This window comes from Eschrichtius robustus, chromosome 13 (assembly GCF_028021215.1).
Source record: "Eschrichtius robustus isolate mEscRob2 chromosome 13, mEscRob2.pri, whole genome shotgun sequence".
Classification (NCBI taxonomy): Eukaryota; Metazoa; Chordata; class Mammalia; order Artiodactyla; family Eschrichtiidae; genus Eschrichtius; species Eschrichtius robustus.
This window is the reverse complement of record NC_090836.1, coordinates 102,345,693-102,362,915: the sequence shown is the minus strand read 5'-3', so window position 1 is coordinate 102,362,915 and position 17,223 is coordinate 102,345,693. Positions and strand designations below refer to the sequence as shown.

The window sequence follows — 17,223 nt, the reverse complement described above, 5'->3', positions numbered from 1 at the left end:
TCCCATTTGTCTCTAGGGGAATACAGAAGTAAGAGCACCTCATGAATAAACCTACAAAACCAAAGAACAAGCTACTCATTTCCTATTAAAATGAAACAGCAGTTCCAGAGTCACAGTAAAGCAGCTGATGGGGTTACAGGTCAGCGTCCACACAGAAAAAGCTGAAGGCAAACATCCAGTGCTCCCATTTCAGCTGTAAAATAACACAATAAAGCAAAGCAGGAACACCTCCGCCACAGCACTGCAGCACGGTTCACAGGGACACACATCAGCCAAGCCCGCCAGAAAGAAGACCGCTACAGGCAAGCTCCCTTCTGGACACACCGCCGCGAAAGGCCGCGCCGGTGGTGGCAGCTGATCCCTAACCCCTGGGTCGGAAAAGCCTTTGGGAATCTAATCAATACCCTGATTTCAGTCCATTAAGAAATCACCTGTGGTTAGTTTAATAAATGAACATAAAAAATCTTCCAAAAATTTCCTTTCAAATGTATTTCACACATTAGACAGTTCTTAAGAAGGGAGGATAGTTTCTTGACACTTAACGTTAAAGGTTTTATTGGCCATATTAATCTTCCTCACAAAAGTTTTAAGTTATCTATAAGTCCTAGAATGTCAAAGCAGGAAGAGAAGAAAACTGACTTAAGTTTCAGGGGCGGTGGGGGAGCAGCAATGGGCAACAACCGCTCCGCCAAAGTGCACTCAGGCATCCTTTTTCTCCTGTAAAATCGTGTGCAGCTCATCCGCATCCTCGCTTGTTTTGACCCGAATCAACATGGTGACCGGGGTGGTGGCGTTCTTCTCATCAGTGGGTGGGTTTGGGACGCAGACAATAAGCACATTGTTTCTCCCGGTGCGAGTACATGGCATGTTGGGAGGAATGAGAACGTTGAGCAGTATGTTGCCTGCATTTAAACAGAGGGAAAAAATGCATCAAAATATATAAACCATAGTTTCGTGAAACTACAGCTCTAACAGGCGAAACATTAAACGCCGGAGCAACTTATACTTAATGGAGCCACCGGAATGTCCTAAGGACAGCCACAGTTCCCTGCCAGACGCCAGCACGGTGTCCCCGAGAGAGGACCGTGGGCCTCTGGCAGGACGCGGACTGGGCCTCCCTGAGGAGGACCCGCCTTCTGCACACCTGCCCCAAGTCTCCCACAACCACGGCAGCAGCCCGAAACCAGCAGCGCTTTAGAACACGCCGTGCTTTCTTGCACTGCAGAAAAAACACGCCGGCACGACGTGGAGGCTTCACTATGTCATTCGAACAGAGAATGGTCAGCAGGGAAATGGCTCTGTCAGAGGCCAGCACCGCTCACAGGGTGGGAGTGAGGTTGCTATGATAGTATTACAAATTAGTCAAGTCCACAGCAAAGAAGCCTCACAGAAGTTTCTTTCCAGGACACAGTCTGGTGTAGTCTGCCACCACCGACCACTTCCCCTTAGACCCCCCGCCCCCGAGCCCAGCCACTACCTCTTCCTTTCAGAGGACTGTTTTAAGGATAAAGCTGGAGGGTGGGGTAAAGGGTGGACAGCAACGAGTTAATGAATATTTGCTACATAAAAAGGATTCATTTAAATGGTTAATTTCCCTTGAGTGTTTACTACACCATCCGATTTACCTGTAGCTTCTTAGTCACATACCTAGCACGAAGGAAAATGAAAACCATTTCGGTTACTTCTTGGCAATAGCTTTCAATACATCCAGGTTTTCTTACACACTACTACCCTGGTACTCGACTAAATCTATAATCAGTAAGTACAGGATGAATGTGGCCTGAACAAACTCTATTTCGTTCCAAAGAACACATTAATATACTTGAAAATCTCAATGACTAAATCAGCAAAGCAAAGGGCTTTTACATACTATGTGATTATGATTATTTTGTACCACCTGAAAAAAAAGATACCCACCTAAATTGGTGTCTGCCCGCACTAAAAGCTGAGTCTTCTGATTAGCTGTAGGTTTTAAATGCAAAGTGCCTACACCCTTCTCTTTAAATTCATTGTCTTTCTTGTAAAATAGTTTACACCTACAGAGAAAAATAATAGGTACGATCAGACAATGACAAATCACGACAGTCACACAGTTTTCTAACAGCCCCTGTTCACACTTGTGTGGAAGTCTGTTATTAAATGACAGCAGAGGAAGCTTAGGAAGAGCCTTCTATTGACCCAGATCAGGTCTGGACACAGGCAGATAAGAGAATCTGGTGAGACAGGCTGGAGTCCCTCCATATTTTTTTCTATTATACAGTGGGCCCTACACAACTCTTTAACAATGCTTCTAAAACCATCTTTTCTCAAAAGTCAGTCAAAATCACAGCCCAGTTTCCCACACCTCCCTGACGTGCTCCTTCAGCCCTGAGCTCAAAAGAACTGACCTGGTCCTTAAAGAAGAGGAACAAATACAGAACAAACACTCTGCCACACCCACCCCCCCGCCCTTTTCCTATTTCTTATTTTTGAATTCTCTGCAGGACTCCTTCAATTTTTGATGTCCTAAGATGTTGAAATAAGTCTGGAAAACGTGCTTAAGCAAGGCCTAAAATAATGCTGTCAAATGTCTCCCCAGCCTCCTGTCACACATCTCCTTAGGTTATTAACAAATCAAAACTACTGCCTGTTCCTTTGATTTACTCTGATTAGAAAAAAATCTTGGGAATTCCCTGGCGGTCCAGTGGTTAGGACTTGGCGCTTTCACTGCTGTGGCCCGGGTTCAATCCCTGGTTGGGGAACTAAGAAACCACAAGCCGTGCGGTGTGGCCAAAAAAAAAGAAAAAAATCTTAAGTCAGGGTCATTCCTTTACATCATCTGTGTAATTAAATTTTAAAACAGGCAAAAGGAATTGCTGGTCTCTTTTAAAAGTTCTCAAAAATAAACAACATTTGGGAATCCCACAGGATTTGGTGATTCACACTATGAAAATTGCTGACTTAAGTCTGAAATGTTTGTATTACAAAAACACATCCAGGGAAGCTTCTAAAAGGGCACAAATGTTTTTCAGTAAGTATCTTTGTTAAAAAGCACTAATTTCATTGAGAGATAATACAAAATTTCTCTTCAGCCCTCTTCTGAAATCAGCAGCTCTCATTAGACAAACAAACAAAAACCAAAACCCCCAAACCAGCTCTCATCGAGGGAAAGATAAAGTATTTACACATCCTTAACGGGAAGGAATGGCTGCTATGGAGAACTTTTTGGCCGTGAGAAAATCCATGAAGGTTAACGTGTCTCTAGGAAGGAATCCGAGATGCCACCTAATTTAAGAGCAGAAGTAAAACCAAACCTCAAATCAGTGACTAGGTGACTGTCTTTGTAGGGGAAGGAGGAGGGGAAGAGAAGAAAGGAGAAAAAGGGAGAGAATGATGAGAGGAGACTGGGGCAGGAAGATCAAAAAGAAAAGACTGTCTCTAAAGCACCTGAAAAGCAGAAAAGAGCTAAATTAACAGAAAAGAGGAGGATACGCCCAGCAGGAAATTTTTAGACTCAGATTATTTTTAAATAAACAGGCCAAGAATTCTTCCTTGTTCCAGTTCAAACAATGGGCACAGCCTGACCCCAGGATGGGACGCCCAGTAAGTTCTGCAGGGACGATGTCACCTGCGCTCTCCAGCCAGAAGCCTCTTTCCACGTCTTTGAAGAGTGGAATTCCCGTGACTATTACTTACTTTTTGGAGTAAAAAGCATCTTCTTCTTTTACTTCAGTAACTACTACTTTGGGTGGCTCATCATTCTCTTCTTCATCTCCACCTTTTATAAAAAACAACACTAATTCAGTAAGATTCAAATCAAGAGTTTGAAAATGTGACAAAAGAAGTTAGTTACCTACTCCCCCGCCCAACCTAAAAATTCCATGTAAGCTGATAACAGAAACTGAAACACAATCTAATCGTGCTGGGGTGGGGATAAGGAGGCACTCACTGGATTTCTGCAGAAAGCCTTTGAATCAAAGTGTCTGTGCTTGTATTCAGTGAACAGGCAAACTCACACAGGAAAACAGTCAGTCAACACTCACATGTACTCAGATTACCCACTGGGAAATAAAAATCTCAGATGGGCTTGCAACACTTTCATCCCCGAATGCTCCTGTGACTGTAGCTGCATCACACCAAGGAATAACCAATGAGAGCAATGACCAAAGACGATGGAGAAAATAACAACTTCACAGGACAAGTTGTCAGAGAAATTAGTCCAAAGCCAACTGTAAGCAACTTAAGCTCTGTCTGGGCTGCCACGCCCCTGGACATGCTGGCACCACGGGCACCCTCCCGGCTGAGTCCAACAGCACTTCCCTTCACTCCAGTGCCTCAACCTCAGGGGAGAGCTAAGTCACTGCTGGACACAAATTACAATCCCCTTAAGGAGAAAGCAACTGCATAAAACTCACTGACTAGCGACTAAGAAAAACAATTCTGGCGCTCAAACAATTCAGGTCACAAGCTCATTTCGATTTTAAGAAGGCACTCCTGAGTTAGGCCCTCCAGCGTGGGCCCCGGGCATCTGTTATTTTAACAAGCTCTCCAAGTCTTCCTGTGCATAAGACGTGATAACCGCAGGATAAGGAATAAGTGCTTTATGGAGGGCATCCTGCTGAGATGGAGACTTAATTCAAACATCCCTTCCACAAGCAGCAGAGTCCCTGTGACTACGACAGACTCTCCCTGACAGACTCTCCCTCTGTCGTATTTAGGGCAGAGAAGAAGAGGGGAACTCTTTATTCTATGCTTTGCCCTGGAGGGCCCTTGCCTGAGGATACAGGTGATGAGGGCAAGGCAACATAAGGAGAGTTATACATAATACATAATATTTAAAACATAGTATTTTGCCCACTGGCAAATTGCAGTTTTCCTTCTCAAGGATCAATATGCTGATGCCTGAGAGACGTACTTTTAACTGCTTATAAGAGCCTACATACACACAGTTTGTTCACAACCACCATGTGGTGAAGAGGGATTATGACACAACCCCTCTTTTCAGGGAGCTAAGAACCACATAGGGAGTGGAGGGGCTGGGATTAAGGCCTGGTTTGGGGCACTAACACGACACACCACAGAAACTTCTAGAAAGGTGGCTGCAATCCAGACCCATCTTGGGAAAACACTGTCAATTTGTTCCCCCACAGCTATGAAGTCTACCTTTTTTAGAGTATGGTTTTGCCGTGTGAATTTATTTATAAGCAAATCTCTTAAAAACAAACAATTCAGTGAACGTCCATCATGAATTTTTCAATAAAATACAATTTTTTTTAATGGAAAGCCAAGTATTTGATAATTTTCAAAGTCACTGTGCCAGATGTTTCTATATTATTATTTTTATATTCTTAATCCTTAAAATAACCCTACCAAATCGGTCTTACTCCATTTCACGAATAAGGAGACAGACTCAAAGGAGTTAATCAACTCTGTCCAGGATCACACTCACGTTGAGGAAATGATGGGAGTTGTGACGTGAATCCAGATCCACCTCGTTCACAAGGCTACGCTCTTCCCACCAAATACAGAACTCCCACAAATCTAGAAGACTTCCAGGGCTGACTGTGTGTTTACCTTTGCAGTCGTTACCGCCACCTTCTGCTCGGCTCGCCAACGTTTTAGTGGAAAATGGTGAAGAAACTGGTTTACTCTGGGCAATATCTTTGCCAAATAAACTGGAGTTTCCAGAAGAAAATGAAAATCCAGTCAAGGGGCCAGAGTTTAAGGAGCCCAAAACAGAACTATCAATTTTCTTGCCGAAATTAAATGAGGCACTTGTTGCTCCTAGTGACGGGTCCTTGTTCTTTTCAGACACAGCCTCCACCTTCTCTTCAGATGTATCCTCAGTTTTGTTGCCATGAAACAAAAATGTTGACTCTTGCTGTAATTCTGTTGAACCAAACAGGGAAGGAGGCTGTGTTTCAACTGATATTTTGTTGGTTTCACCTTCAGAATTACTGCTGCCACTGTTCCCATGTTGCTGTTCGATGCTTGCTAAGTATTTCTCATAGTCTTTAAAGATAGGTGTCAGATCACAGAGCGGGTTTGTATTCACGTGCTTCACGATCCAATCCCGAACAGAGCAGTTTAAGGCCGCCAACTGCTTATGATAGGCATTCCTGTGGCGGGCGGCACTGGAGGTAAGGCCAGAGGAGGCAGGCTGCTGACTGTCGCCATTAGTTTTGGGATTTGAAATCTTTTTATCGACCAAGGAGGTAGGGCCGTTTACAGCAACAGACCCTACAGGAAATTACAGTTTTAAGAATTTATTCAGAAGCTGATTTAATTAAGTCATCTTGATTTTCATACCACTCTGTCTTCGTATTTTGTGCATTTACTGTATCCTATTTTTGTGACAGCTCAAGAAGTACGTGCACATATAGTATTTGGAAACTAGTTATTACAAAAATCAAATCAAACATTATATATATGAATATATCTATTTTTTACATGCTTGCATTAAACCGTTATAATTTTAAAATAATCTTTTCCTTCAAAAGGATGGCTTTTTTACCTAAAACTGTCAAAATACTATGTTAGTATAAAACTTAATCCCCAAGGTTGTAAGGAGGAACATATATTAATGCAGTTAAAATCTTAATAGAAAGTACTTATCTTAATCACACTAAACATTCTGCCTAATTTAAATGAAACAGTATATACTCTTAGAATAACTAGCTAAGTATAATCCAACGAGTCAGGATCATTTCTAAGAACCAAAGATTTTAACCCATGTTCCCATTCTCTGTTGTTAATCCCAAGACTTCTTGACCAATTCCCTCAAAACAGGATTAGGCAATCAACATGTCCTGGGCAAAATAAATCTAGACTGGGAACAGTAAGGTATGTGGCACACAGGAAATTCTTGGTACATGTATAATGAATGAGGGGGTGGGATGGGAAGCCTTTACAGAGGGTCTGCTAAGAGCTTCTTTTTCTCCTTTGACCCTTAGGTTGATTCTGAGGTCATTCTCATTTCGCAGTTGAAGATTTGGAGGCTCAAAGGTTAAGGAACTTCACCGAGGTCACACAGAGCTGGTAACTGGCAGAACTGAGAACAGAACCCAGGTCTATTTTGGCCTGTGGTCTACTCACTTACTCTGTAAAGAGCCAAAAGCTCCCTAATTTCCATCCCTTTCACCATTACCCTGTTTTTGCTCATATAGCCTCAGGACCCAGAAAAAGTACAAGAAAAACATCTTTGAAAGTTATTTTTCAAAGATCATCTTTACACAAATGTGACTCGGGGGAGAAGAACCTACTCACCGAAGGTTGTCTTGGTCTCGGTTGCTGTCCTTGCACTGGAGAAGGGCGGGGCACTAGTTATGCTGTTTCCGTTTGACAGTCCTTCCAAAGGCTTCCCTCCAGCACCATTACCAAATCCAGAAAACCCTCCTCCTCCAGAAGGTACAACCAAGCCTTTAAAATCTTTAAAGGCCCCTCCACTATCAGACTGAAATATAAAGAAAGAGCACACATTAGATAACTCTACTTTTTTGTCTCCAAATAAGCAAGTGAATGACAGCATTATCTTGGCTAAATAGTACCTAGAATCCTTATGCAACCAGCATTAAAGGAAACTGCCAGCGCAAGCAGAAACAGAACATGGATTTTACTCATGACAGCTTTGCAATCCGAAGCTGCCTTCCTAAAACAGGAAGGATAGATGTCATTTACAGTGAAATAATTTTTAAAAATATATTTAGGAATATAAAAGGTTAAAAAGACTAATTCAAATAAATTCATGGACTCACCACCGAGGCACAGAACTGTAACTAAAAACACATTCTCAACACAACTAAACCCCAAATGAAAGATTTTTCATATACTGCTCAAAGACCCTTTGCCTAAGGAAGTTGTAGAAACATCAAGTGAGGTTAACTAAAAGTACTTTACCCACTACTTATAATTTCCTAAGAACTTGTGTTGCTTTCAGCCTGCTTTCAGTATACAGAAACTTGCAAAGTTGACTGAGTCCCAATTCTAGATTTTCCGTTAGTTGAGAAATCCAGAGGCAACATTTTATTCCCAAGGTCTCCTCTGCTTTCTTTAGCAAGGTCTTTCTCGCAGACCCTTCCTGCTGTTGGTAGCTCGCTCCCATCTCTAACCCAAGACGCTCTGGAAACGTCTGGCGTGCCTTATGAAATTCTAAGGCTGCTCTCTGCCCCTGGGCTGTGGTCTACACTGTTGCTGCCTCTTCACTGTCGCTTGTCCGCAGCTGGCCCGTCCCTCCTTGAGCCTGTCTCCCCTAGGCATCTCGTTCTTCATCATGAGCTCCCACTCTTAGGCCTCTTCTCATCGCCCCTGGCTTCAACCTCCTTGATGGGGAAATTTCTCAGAGCTGCACCCACCTCTCACGCCACTTCCTGTTCTGAGTGGCCCATCAGTACACCTAGTGGTCTCCTAGAGAACTCCACTTGGATGTACCACAGGCCCTTGAAATACATCTTTTTTCTTTTTTAAGAGATGTGCATGGCAGCCCAGATGGCAGGAGAGTTTGGGGAAGAATGGATACATGGATATGGGGTGAGTCGCTTTGCAGCGCACCTGAAACTGTCACAATATTGTTAATTCGCTATACCCCAATATAAAATAAAAAGTTAAAAATAAAAAAAAGAGATGTACAATTTAATTATTTTTTTGGCCACACCTGGAGGCGTGTGGGATCTTAGTTCCCCGACCAGGGCTCGAACCTGCACCCCCTGCATTGAGAGGCGGAGTCTTAACCACCAGACTGTCAGGGAAGTCCCGAAATACATTTCTAAAACAAAATCGATCACCTCCTCCCTAATGAAGCTGTCCCTCCCCCCGGTATCTTCTTCATGAAAGAGCCACCAAATATAACTTGGCTCAACACCTACATCCAGCCAGTCACCAGTCTTAAGAATGAAATCAGGCCAGAAAAGAACTTGGAATAAAGAAAAATTGAACAGAGCCACCACAGAACATGCAGTTCTGTAGGTTTATTCCAAGGATGCCACCCAAGATGTTCAAACCAGCCTCTCCTGCCTGACAACAGATGCCCAGGTCACCAAGACAGCACTCCCGGGTCTGGAATTTACTTGAGGGATGAGGACTGCACTGGGGAAGAGTTATTAAACATGGAGTGATGGCTGCGTACTGACCACATGGTTTCAGCTCACCAGTTATGACTCATCTTTCAACCTTTGGAACACAGGGATGAAACATTTTAATATGCCAATTACACTAGAAGGAAAAACAAAATGGGAAACGCTTCTATGATTCTCAAAGGTATCAGCCTACCCACAGCTCGATCCTAGGGAGCAGATAACACTTTGAGAATATCTTACATTTTCCTTTCTTACTTCCAACACCCACTTCCCTTGCTTTCCTATTGCTATACTCTTTTCCCTTTTCATACTGTCACTCAACTCAAATTTGTCTACATCTGTATCTTATTTCTGCAATTGGATGAATTCCCTTTAAGGTACAGATCTCTTATTTAATTATTTACTTATTTATTTACTTATTTATTTTTTCTTCTTTAATATAAATTTATTTATTTTTGGCTGAGTTGGGTCTTTGTTGCTGCGCGTGGGCTTCCTTTAGTTGTGGTGAGCGGGGGCTACTCTTCGTTGCAATGTGCGGGCTTCTCATTGTGGTGACTTCTCTTGTTGTAGAGCACGGGCTCTAGGCGTGTGGGCTTCAGTAGTTGTGGCTCGCGGGCTCAGTGGTTGTGGCTTGCGGGCTCTAGAGCGCAGGCTCGGTAGTTGTGGTGCACGGGCTTAGTTGCTCCGCGGCATGTGGGATCTTCCCGGACCAGGGTTGGAACCCGTGTCTCCTGCACTGGCAGGTGGATTCTTAACCACTGAGCCACCAGGGAAGTCCCAGATCTCATATTTATTATCTTTTTCTATCTCCCATGTTCTACACCAAGGATTTTCACAAGTGCACTAGGCATTTTAAAAAGCATTTATTAATAACCCAATCAAAAAATGGGCATAAGATCTAAACAGACATTTCCCCAAAGAAGACATACAGATGGCCAACAGGCACATAAAAAAATGTTCAACATCGCTAATTATTAGAGAAATGCAAATCAAAACTATCAATACAATGAGGTATCACCTCACGCCGGTCAGAACGGCCACCATCAAAAAGTCTACAAGTAGTAAATGCTGGAGAGTGTGGAGAAAAAGGAACCCTCCTACACTGTTGGTGGGAATGTAAATTTGTGCAGCCACTATGGCAAACAGTATGGAGGTTGCTTAAAAAAACCAAAAACTACCATACAATCCCACTCCTCGGCACATATCCAGACAAAACTATTGATATAATTCGAAAAGATACTTGTACCCTAATGTTCACTGCAGCACTATTTACAAGAGTCAAGACAGGGAAGCAACCCTAATGTCCACTGACAGATAACTGGATAAAGATGTAGTATATATATATATATACACAATGGAATGTTACTCAGCCATAAAAAAGAATGAAATAATGCCATTTGCAGCAACATGGATGGACCTAGAGATTATCATAGTAAGTGAAGTGAGCCAGACAGAGAAAGACAAATATCATGATATCGCTTATATATGGAATCTAAAAAAAATAATACAAATGAACTTCCTTACAAAACAGAAATATGACTCACAGACATAGAAAACAAACTTATGGTTACCAAAGGGGAAAGGTGGGGGGAGGGATAAATTACGAGTTTGGGATTAACATATATACAACACTACTATATATTAAATAGATAACCAACCAAGGAATCACTGTACAGCACAGGGAATTATACTCAATATCTTGTAATAATGAATTTAACAATGAAAAACCATTATTATGTATTTAAAAAAAAAAGACATTCTTGATAGATTACATAAAAGACAATAATTTTTAAAAAAAAGCATTTATTGATCTGACTGCTCCCAGAGGAGGAAATATTCTATAGCTCAGAAATCAAGTTAGTGTTTAACACCAGAAGCTGTAAGAAAACACTCACTTCAAATCCAACATTTCTACGCTTTGCTCTCTTTATGGCTCTATTCTTCAAGACTTCCTCACTGGCCACGGAGAATGTTCCCACCTGCAGGAGTGTACAAATTAAACAGCAACAAGATAAGGCCAAAAAGGAGATAAAATGCTGAACAAAAAAGCTAGACCAGACAAACTGATCGATATCTTCTGGTTTTTAAGTAACACAAATTATGGAGAGGGCACCTTAAGTTAAAGTTTACGTCTAGTATCTATCTTGTGAATTCCAATGCTAGTTAGGCGAATCAGAAACCTTCCAGAAAACTACAAATCCAGACTTTATCACAATTCAGAGAGAAGAGCGCATACATCAAAGTTCTAAGAAGACTAAGACCATCAAAACTTTGGTGCAAAGCTGTCCATGATCAATTCTTCGAATATTTCAAACATATTCAAAGACATTACCCAGATGCCCAAATCTAATCTCTTACAACTATGGTTTTCAAAAATAAATGTTATGTTCATAATACCCATTATTTTACAGAAGAGCTTTGCCCATTTGCCCATGATCCAGAAGACCACTGAGACTGGGGCTCTAAGTCACCTGCTGGAAACCTGCTGAAGATCTTTGGCTTTACTTCAACCCCTCTTTTTACCCTGGAGGAATGGCATAAAATATTTTCTGTAAAAAGTTCTCATCTATACTTATTTCAGATAATGCTAAACTTAAAGAGATCTCTACACCCATAGAAGGGACCATTTGACTACACCTGACCCAAATTAAATGTAATGTCCTTCCACACTCATTTCATTAGAATCTGTCCAAATGGAAGTCCTTTCATTCCTGAAGTATTTTAATGTCAAAACAAATCATTATATGGTAGGCCCAGAATGTAACTGTGCCTAAAACCTGGAAAGAACTAAAGTTACCAAAGACTTGCTTAAAAAGTACCAAGTCAGTCAGAATTGTTAAAAGCTCTTTTAAAAGCCCATACTTGTGATTTTGGTTTCCCCAAACATACCAGTACACATATTTGTAAAGGAAAAAATATTAATATTAGAAAACAGATTGAGAAAGAAGGAAAACAGCAGTCTTAAGAATTATCTTGGAAACACTTTTGCAGACTCTTTATAATATACGTCTATTTTTTAACCTAGCACACTTCTACTAACTTGGTGCAGATTTCCTTAGTGAACTGGCCTGGGAGTATCAAACTGCTGATGAGGCACTTTAGAAATGCAGCTGTGTTCTATTCTTTGTAAGATAAAAATTAAAAGATTTCCTCAGGGAAGACCATTTTTATTTGGTTAGGAAAGAAACTAGGCCATCTAAATTCTATTCCTATTAACGCAGTTGTTGGGGGGTGGGGAGTGTCTTCAGAATATGAAATAAAATGAGCCTCCAAGAAGCATTACAGTAAGGGAGGCGACCTCAGTCTTCTAAAATCTAAAACTGTGAGCGTGGCAGACTAAGACAGTGGTGGTGAACCACTTTTCAAGTCTGAGTGCTGGCACTGTGCTCAGTTCATGACTAGATCATTCACTCACCCTTCAATCTGGACTAAAACCACGGGCTCAGAATGCGCCAATGAAACGCTACATGAAATTCAGGAGCAAGGTGCTTCTACAAAGGAGCAAAGTACTTAGGGAATAGCTGCTAATGGAAAAGCACACCCAAATGTAATCAATTTCTAGACTAAGTACAGATCATAAGAAACAATACTATTTCCAGTTCCGGATGTTCTTAAAAAGGCCTTTTAATTTTATCAGAATCTTCATGAGGAATCCCAAAATGAATTTAAACTTGGAAGTAGAAGGAAATCATTCTTAGGGAAATTATTTTTTACCTCTTCTGCTTCATCTTCTTGATCCCAATTCCTATCCGTCAATTCCTTCTCGGCAATTCTTTTGGCCATTTTTTCGAACCTAAAAGCAAAAAGGTTAGAAGTAATAAGTTTACTTTTCTAGAATATGATTTAACTCTTACAAAGAATTTAAAAAATTCACTCTAGCACGAAATGAGATAAAAACATTCCTGATACCAGTGGGCACTGCTTTAAAGAGAACTCTGTAACACTGTGAGGCTCCTAGTGTCACGAATCCAATAAAGATTACTGGAGGAGGCAGTGAGGTCCTCTAAGGCACAGTGAACAATATACTAAATCAACTGCATTTGAAAAAATTACAATGAAACACTGATTTTTAAAAATCAGAAATCTAAAGAACTGAATAATAATCAACAAATACTTAACTAACTTATTCCATGCAACTTATACTTACACACAGTCTTGCTACAGGCAAGACATTTTTAATATCTAAAATTCTCTTAAGGATGATACAGTAAAGTACAACTTTAGTTAAGAATTTGAATAAGGTATTGGAAATACCTTCCCAACATGAGTACAGATGGTCCCTGACTTACAATGGTTCGCCTTGCAAGTTTTCAAGTTTACAATGGTGTGAAAGCAATACGCATTGAGTAGAAACCTTCTTTCAGATTTTGATCTTTTCTCAGGCTAACAACAGGCGGTATGATATTCTCTTGTGATGCTGGCCAGCGGCAGCAAGCCACAGCTTCCAGTCAGCCAGCCACGCCATCACAATCGATGTACTTAACAACCATTCTGTACCCATACAGCCATTCTGTTTTTCATTTTCAGTACACTATTCAATAAATTACATGAGACATTCAACACTACTATAAAATAGTCTTTGTGTTAGATGATTTTGCCCAACTGTAGGCTAATGTAAGTGTTCTGAGCACATTTAAGGTAGGCTGAGCTATGATGTTCGGTAGGGTAGGTGTATTAAATGCATTTTCGACTTACAGTATTTTCATCTTACCATGGGTTTACTGTGACGTAACCCCAACATATGTTGAGGAAGATCTCTATTCATCTTTAGCCTACAGACAAGTTGATAGTAATCTATTTCCCAAGACTGAACATTTAATTACCCCAAATTGCATATTTCTAAGCTAGGACATCATTTAAAAGTTCAAAACATGATTAATATGGATGTGTTAACATTCCTAGAATTTTTAACTCTTCAAAAATAAACCATCAGGGCTTCCCCGGTGGCACAGTGGTTAAGAATCCCCCTGCCAATGCAGGAGACACAGGTTCGAGCCCTGGTCTGGGAAGATCCCACATGCCGCGGAGCAACCAACTGCTGAATCTGTGCGTCACAACTACTGAATCTGCGCTCTAGAGCCCGCAAGCCACAACTACTGAGTCCACGTGCCACAACTACTGAAGTCCACGTGCCTAGAGCCCGTGCTCCGCAACAAGAGGAGCCATCGCAACGAGAAGCTTGCATACCGCAATGAAGAGTAGCCCCAGCGCGCCGCAACTAGAGAAAGCCTGCGCGCAGCAAAAAAGACCCAACGCAGCCAAAAATAAAAATAAAACAAATTTATAAAACAAAAAAAGCCATCAGCTCAACTCCTCAAAAACCATGGTGTTACGGGGAGGAATAAGAGTCAGGGATTGACGGTATTATCTCTACGAGCACTTATTCAAGGTGGGTCCTTGTATCCATCCCTTAAAATTTCCAATTTATTTTGTGATCCTAAGATCATATACCCTTTGCTATTAAAAACAGAAACAATCAATGGAGAGCTCCACTGTGAGTGTTGTGCTGGATTCTTCCCTAACTTACCAGTTAAATGGACCAAAAACCTCCATTTCCTCTGCTACTTACCTTGCCCAGGAATTTACCGATTAGTTTGGAACACTAGCCAGGGTTCCTGAAAACCAGCCTAGCTTCCTTCCTATAGTCCTTCCCCAGTCTCATTTGCCCTCAACACCACAACCCACCAGAGTAAGCTTCTAGAACCTCCTGGTCATTAAGATACAAACTTACACATCACCCACTGCACGTTAGTATCTATAAAATAAAATTCAAATGCTGGCATTCCAAAGTCCTCCAAAATCTGACCCCCTGTAGGGTGATCACATAGGGCTTTTCAGCTTTTAATACTCTTCTAATAATCTCTCAATTTTTCTTTTACAAGTGCTTTTTTCTGATTACAGAATAAATGGTTTTAAAGTCCCAGATTCTAAAACATAAATGAGAATTTACGTAATTTTCATTCATTACCTACAAATCCTCTTTTTTAATGCCTCCCTCCCAAACACTTGGTCAAGTTTTGCTATTAATCTTTGTCGTCCAGAAAACAAACGAGGTACCCTTACACATAAATCCTTACTAAACTTGAACTGTTCAGAGGCCAGGTCTCTGCGTGGATTCTTTTGGGCCATTTTCCTACTCAGTAACTAGCACCTCCACCAGAGGGCAGAAGAGGGGAGAATCTGAAACAGTCATTTTTTGCTATCAACTATTAACATAGTAACAGGTATTAAGATTAACTGGCAAAAAGGGGTGGAGCTGAAAGTGCAAAACCTGTGATAAGCGTAAAATTGTAACACTAACACTAACTCATACCCACAACTGAAGAGACACCTGGCATACTGAAACAACCTAACTTAACGTAGCTGCTTCCTGTTCCACCATATTTGTCCCATCAGTGACTAACCAGAGGGCGGGTATCTTTGTTTCACTCACTCATGTACCTCAAATCCACTTCCCCCCGCCCCCCCAATGGCTGATGGTCCGGCTGTTGCAGAATCAGAGATCTGGGGCACGAAGTATTTGAGAAAATACTACAAAATGCTAGAATCCAGTTTTGCCATTTTGTTGCTGGAGACCTTGGGCAAATTATTTAATTTTTGTGCCTCAGTTTCTTCATTTGTAGAACACGGAGGTGTTGTGAAATTTAAATGAGATACACAAAAAGCTTAGTTTAGAACAATGCCTGGAACAGAGGAAGGACTCAATAAATATTATTAAAGGAACAAGTTTCGTTAGAAGCAAAGGCTACAAAATACTACTTCTCCTCCCTAACTTAAAAGCTGTAGTGTGGAAAAAAAGAGAATTAACTTGAATTATGAGTCTGGCTTTAAAAAATACGTTACCAAATCCATATTTTATTTCAAAGCATGATACTTCAGACAATAATTTTCTTTTTATGCCAGAAGAGAAAAAGGAAAAAAAATCCCTGTAAAGTACTTAGCACAAAGCCTGGCACCTAGAGTCTTCTGTGCTATTACTAAGAACTTAAAAATCATATGGGCTTGTGGTTTAAAAGGCACCAAATCATAAAATGATTACTAGGTGTGAAGCACACCTTGTGATCACAACTCGAAACTTTTGGTAATCGGAGAAAACTTTATTTGTGCCCGACATAGTGAGGTATGCGATCTCTACCACCTGGTGCTGCCCTACCTTCAGTCCACATCAGTTTTAAGACGGAAACAGATTTGAACATACTCGATGGTGTGATGCCCGAAGGAAAAAGGGAACATGGGGCCGGAACCCGGAGGCTGAAACGCTAAGGAAAAACGAAATCTCTAACACTGCTTCTTAATCGGACAGCCTAACGGGTGATCAGTGGCCTGAGACTGCAATAAGAAAAAGAAGCCAGACCAAGGAGGTGGTGGAAAGAACGAAAAGAAAGAGACGAGTACCGAGAGGAACCGCTAGGAAATAAGCCGAGGGGGCCTCGCCAGGACGGTCCCTGCCCGCTCCAGCTCCGGCCTCCGCCAGGGCCGCAGGGGCCCCGCGCCCGGGCGGGTCTTACCCAAGTCGGACACCGCAGCCCCGACAGGCCGGCCCCGAGCCCGGCTTCACAAACACGCCCGACTGCGTCGCTGCTGACACCGCGCCCCACCCCGGCTCGCCCATTACCCGCTCTCCAGCCGGGGCCCCGCAGCCCGCTCCTTCCTCCCAGGGTCCCCATTCCAGGCCCGGGTCCCGCACCCGGAGCCCGGCTTCCTCCTCCCAGACCCGGGCCCCGCACCCCGGCTTCCGCGCTCGGCCCCCGCCCCTACCGCGCCGCCCGCCCGCCCGCCCGCTTCTCACCTCGCCGGCGGCAGCCGCGGCCCTCGCTAGGTTGTGGGTGCGGCGAAGCCCGGGTGCGTAGCGGCGGGCAGGTGCGAGGTCGCGGCCGCGGCGCTCGGGTCTGAAGCGGCGCCCGGTCGCTTCCGGCGCGCTGAGAGACTCGAAGGATTCGGTGGTCGGCAAGCCCTGAGTCTCAAACACCATGTCCCTCGGGGACCTCGTCTCTCTGCGTTGGGCAGTGAGGGGGAGAACCGTCCGTTCAGGAGGAGACCTTTGGGAGAACGGCGGCCCACACGCGCCACGCCGCCATTTTGTAACTCGAATCTACCCCTCACGACCAATTCGGAAAGAAGGGAGGAAAGAAACGCCCGCGTCCAGCTACTACGCAAGTGCGCCGGAGCCCTG

General features: G+C 42.6%; 1 protein-coding gene across 1 annotated transcript; it reads right to left on the bottom strand.

Annotated features, from left to right (window-relative positions):
• Window positions 1-538: 538 nt before the first annotated feature.
• Window positions 539-17,204, bottom strand: NUP50 (nucleoporin 50). Its single transcript, XM_068560386.1, has 8 exons — window positions 16,840-17,204; window positions 12,765-12,843; window positions 10,946-11,029; window positions 7,246-7,432; window positions 5,554-6,219; window positions 3,676-3,757; window positions 1,918-2,036; window positions 539-902 (listed from the first exon to the last, which is right to left on the bottom strand). The coding sequence occupies exons 2-8, from the start codon at window positions 12,831-12,833 to the stop codon at window positions 700-702; spliced, it is 1,410 nt and encodes a 469-aa protein (XP_068416487.1). The 5' UTR covers window positions 12,834-12,843; window positions 16,840-17,204; the 3' UTR covers window positions 539-699.
• Between the last annotated feature and the right edge of the window lie 19 nt (window positions 17,205-17,223).

Excerpts from the sequence above, each read along its gene's own strand:
- NUP50 (XM_068560386.1), bottom strand. The coding sequence starts at position 12,833 with ATGGCCAAAAGAATTGCCGAGAAGGAATTGACGGATAGGAATTGGGAT. Across the intron at positions 7,433-10,945 it reads GTAGAAATGTTGGATTTGAA|TCTGATAGTGGAGGGGCCTT; the intron begins GTGAGTGTTTTC and ends TTTATATTTCAG. Across the intron at positions 3,758-5,553 it reads TGGCGGTAACGACTGCAAAG|GTGGAGATGAAGAAGAGAAT; the intron begins GTAAACACACAG and ends TTTTTATAAAAG.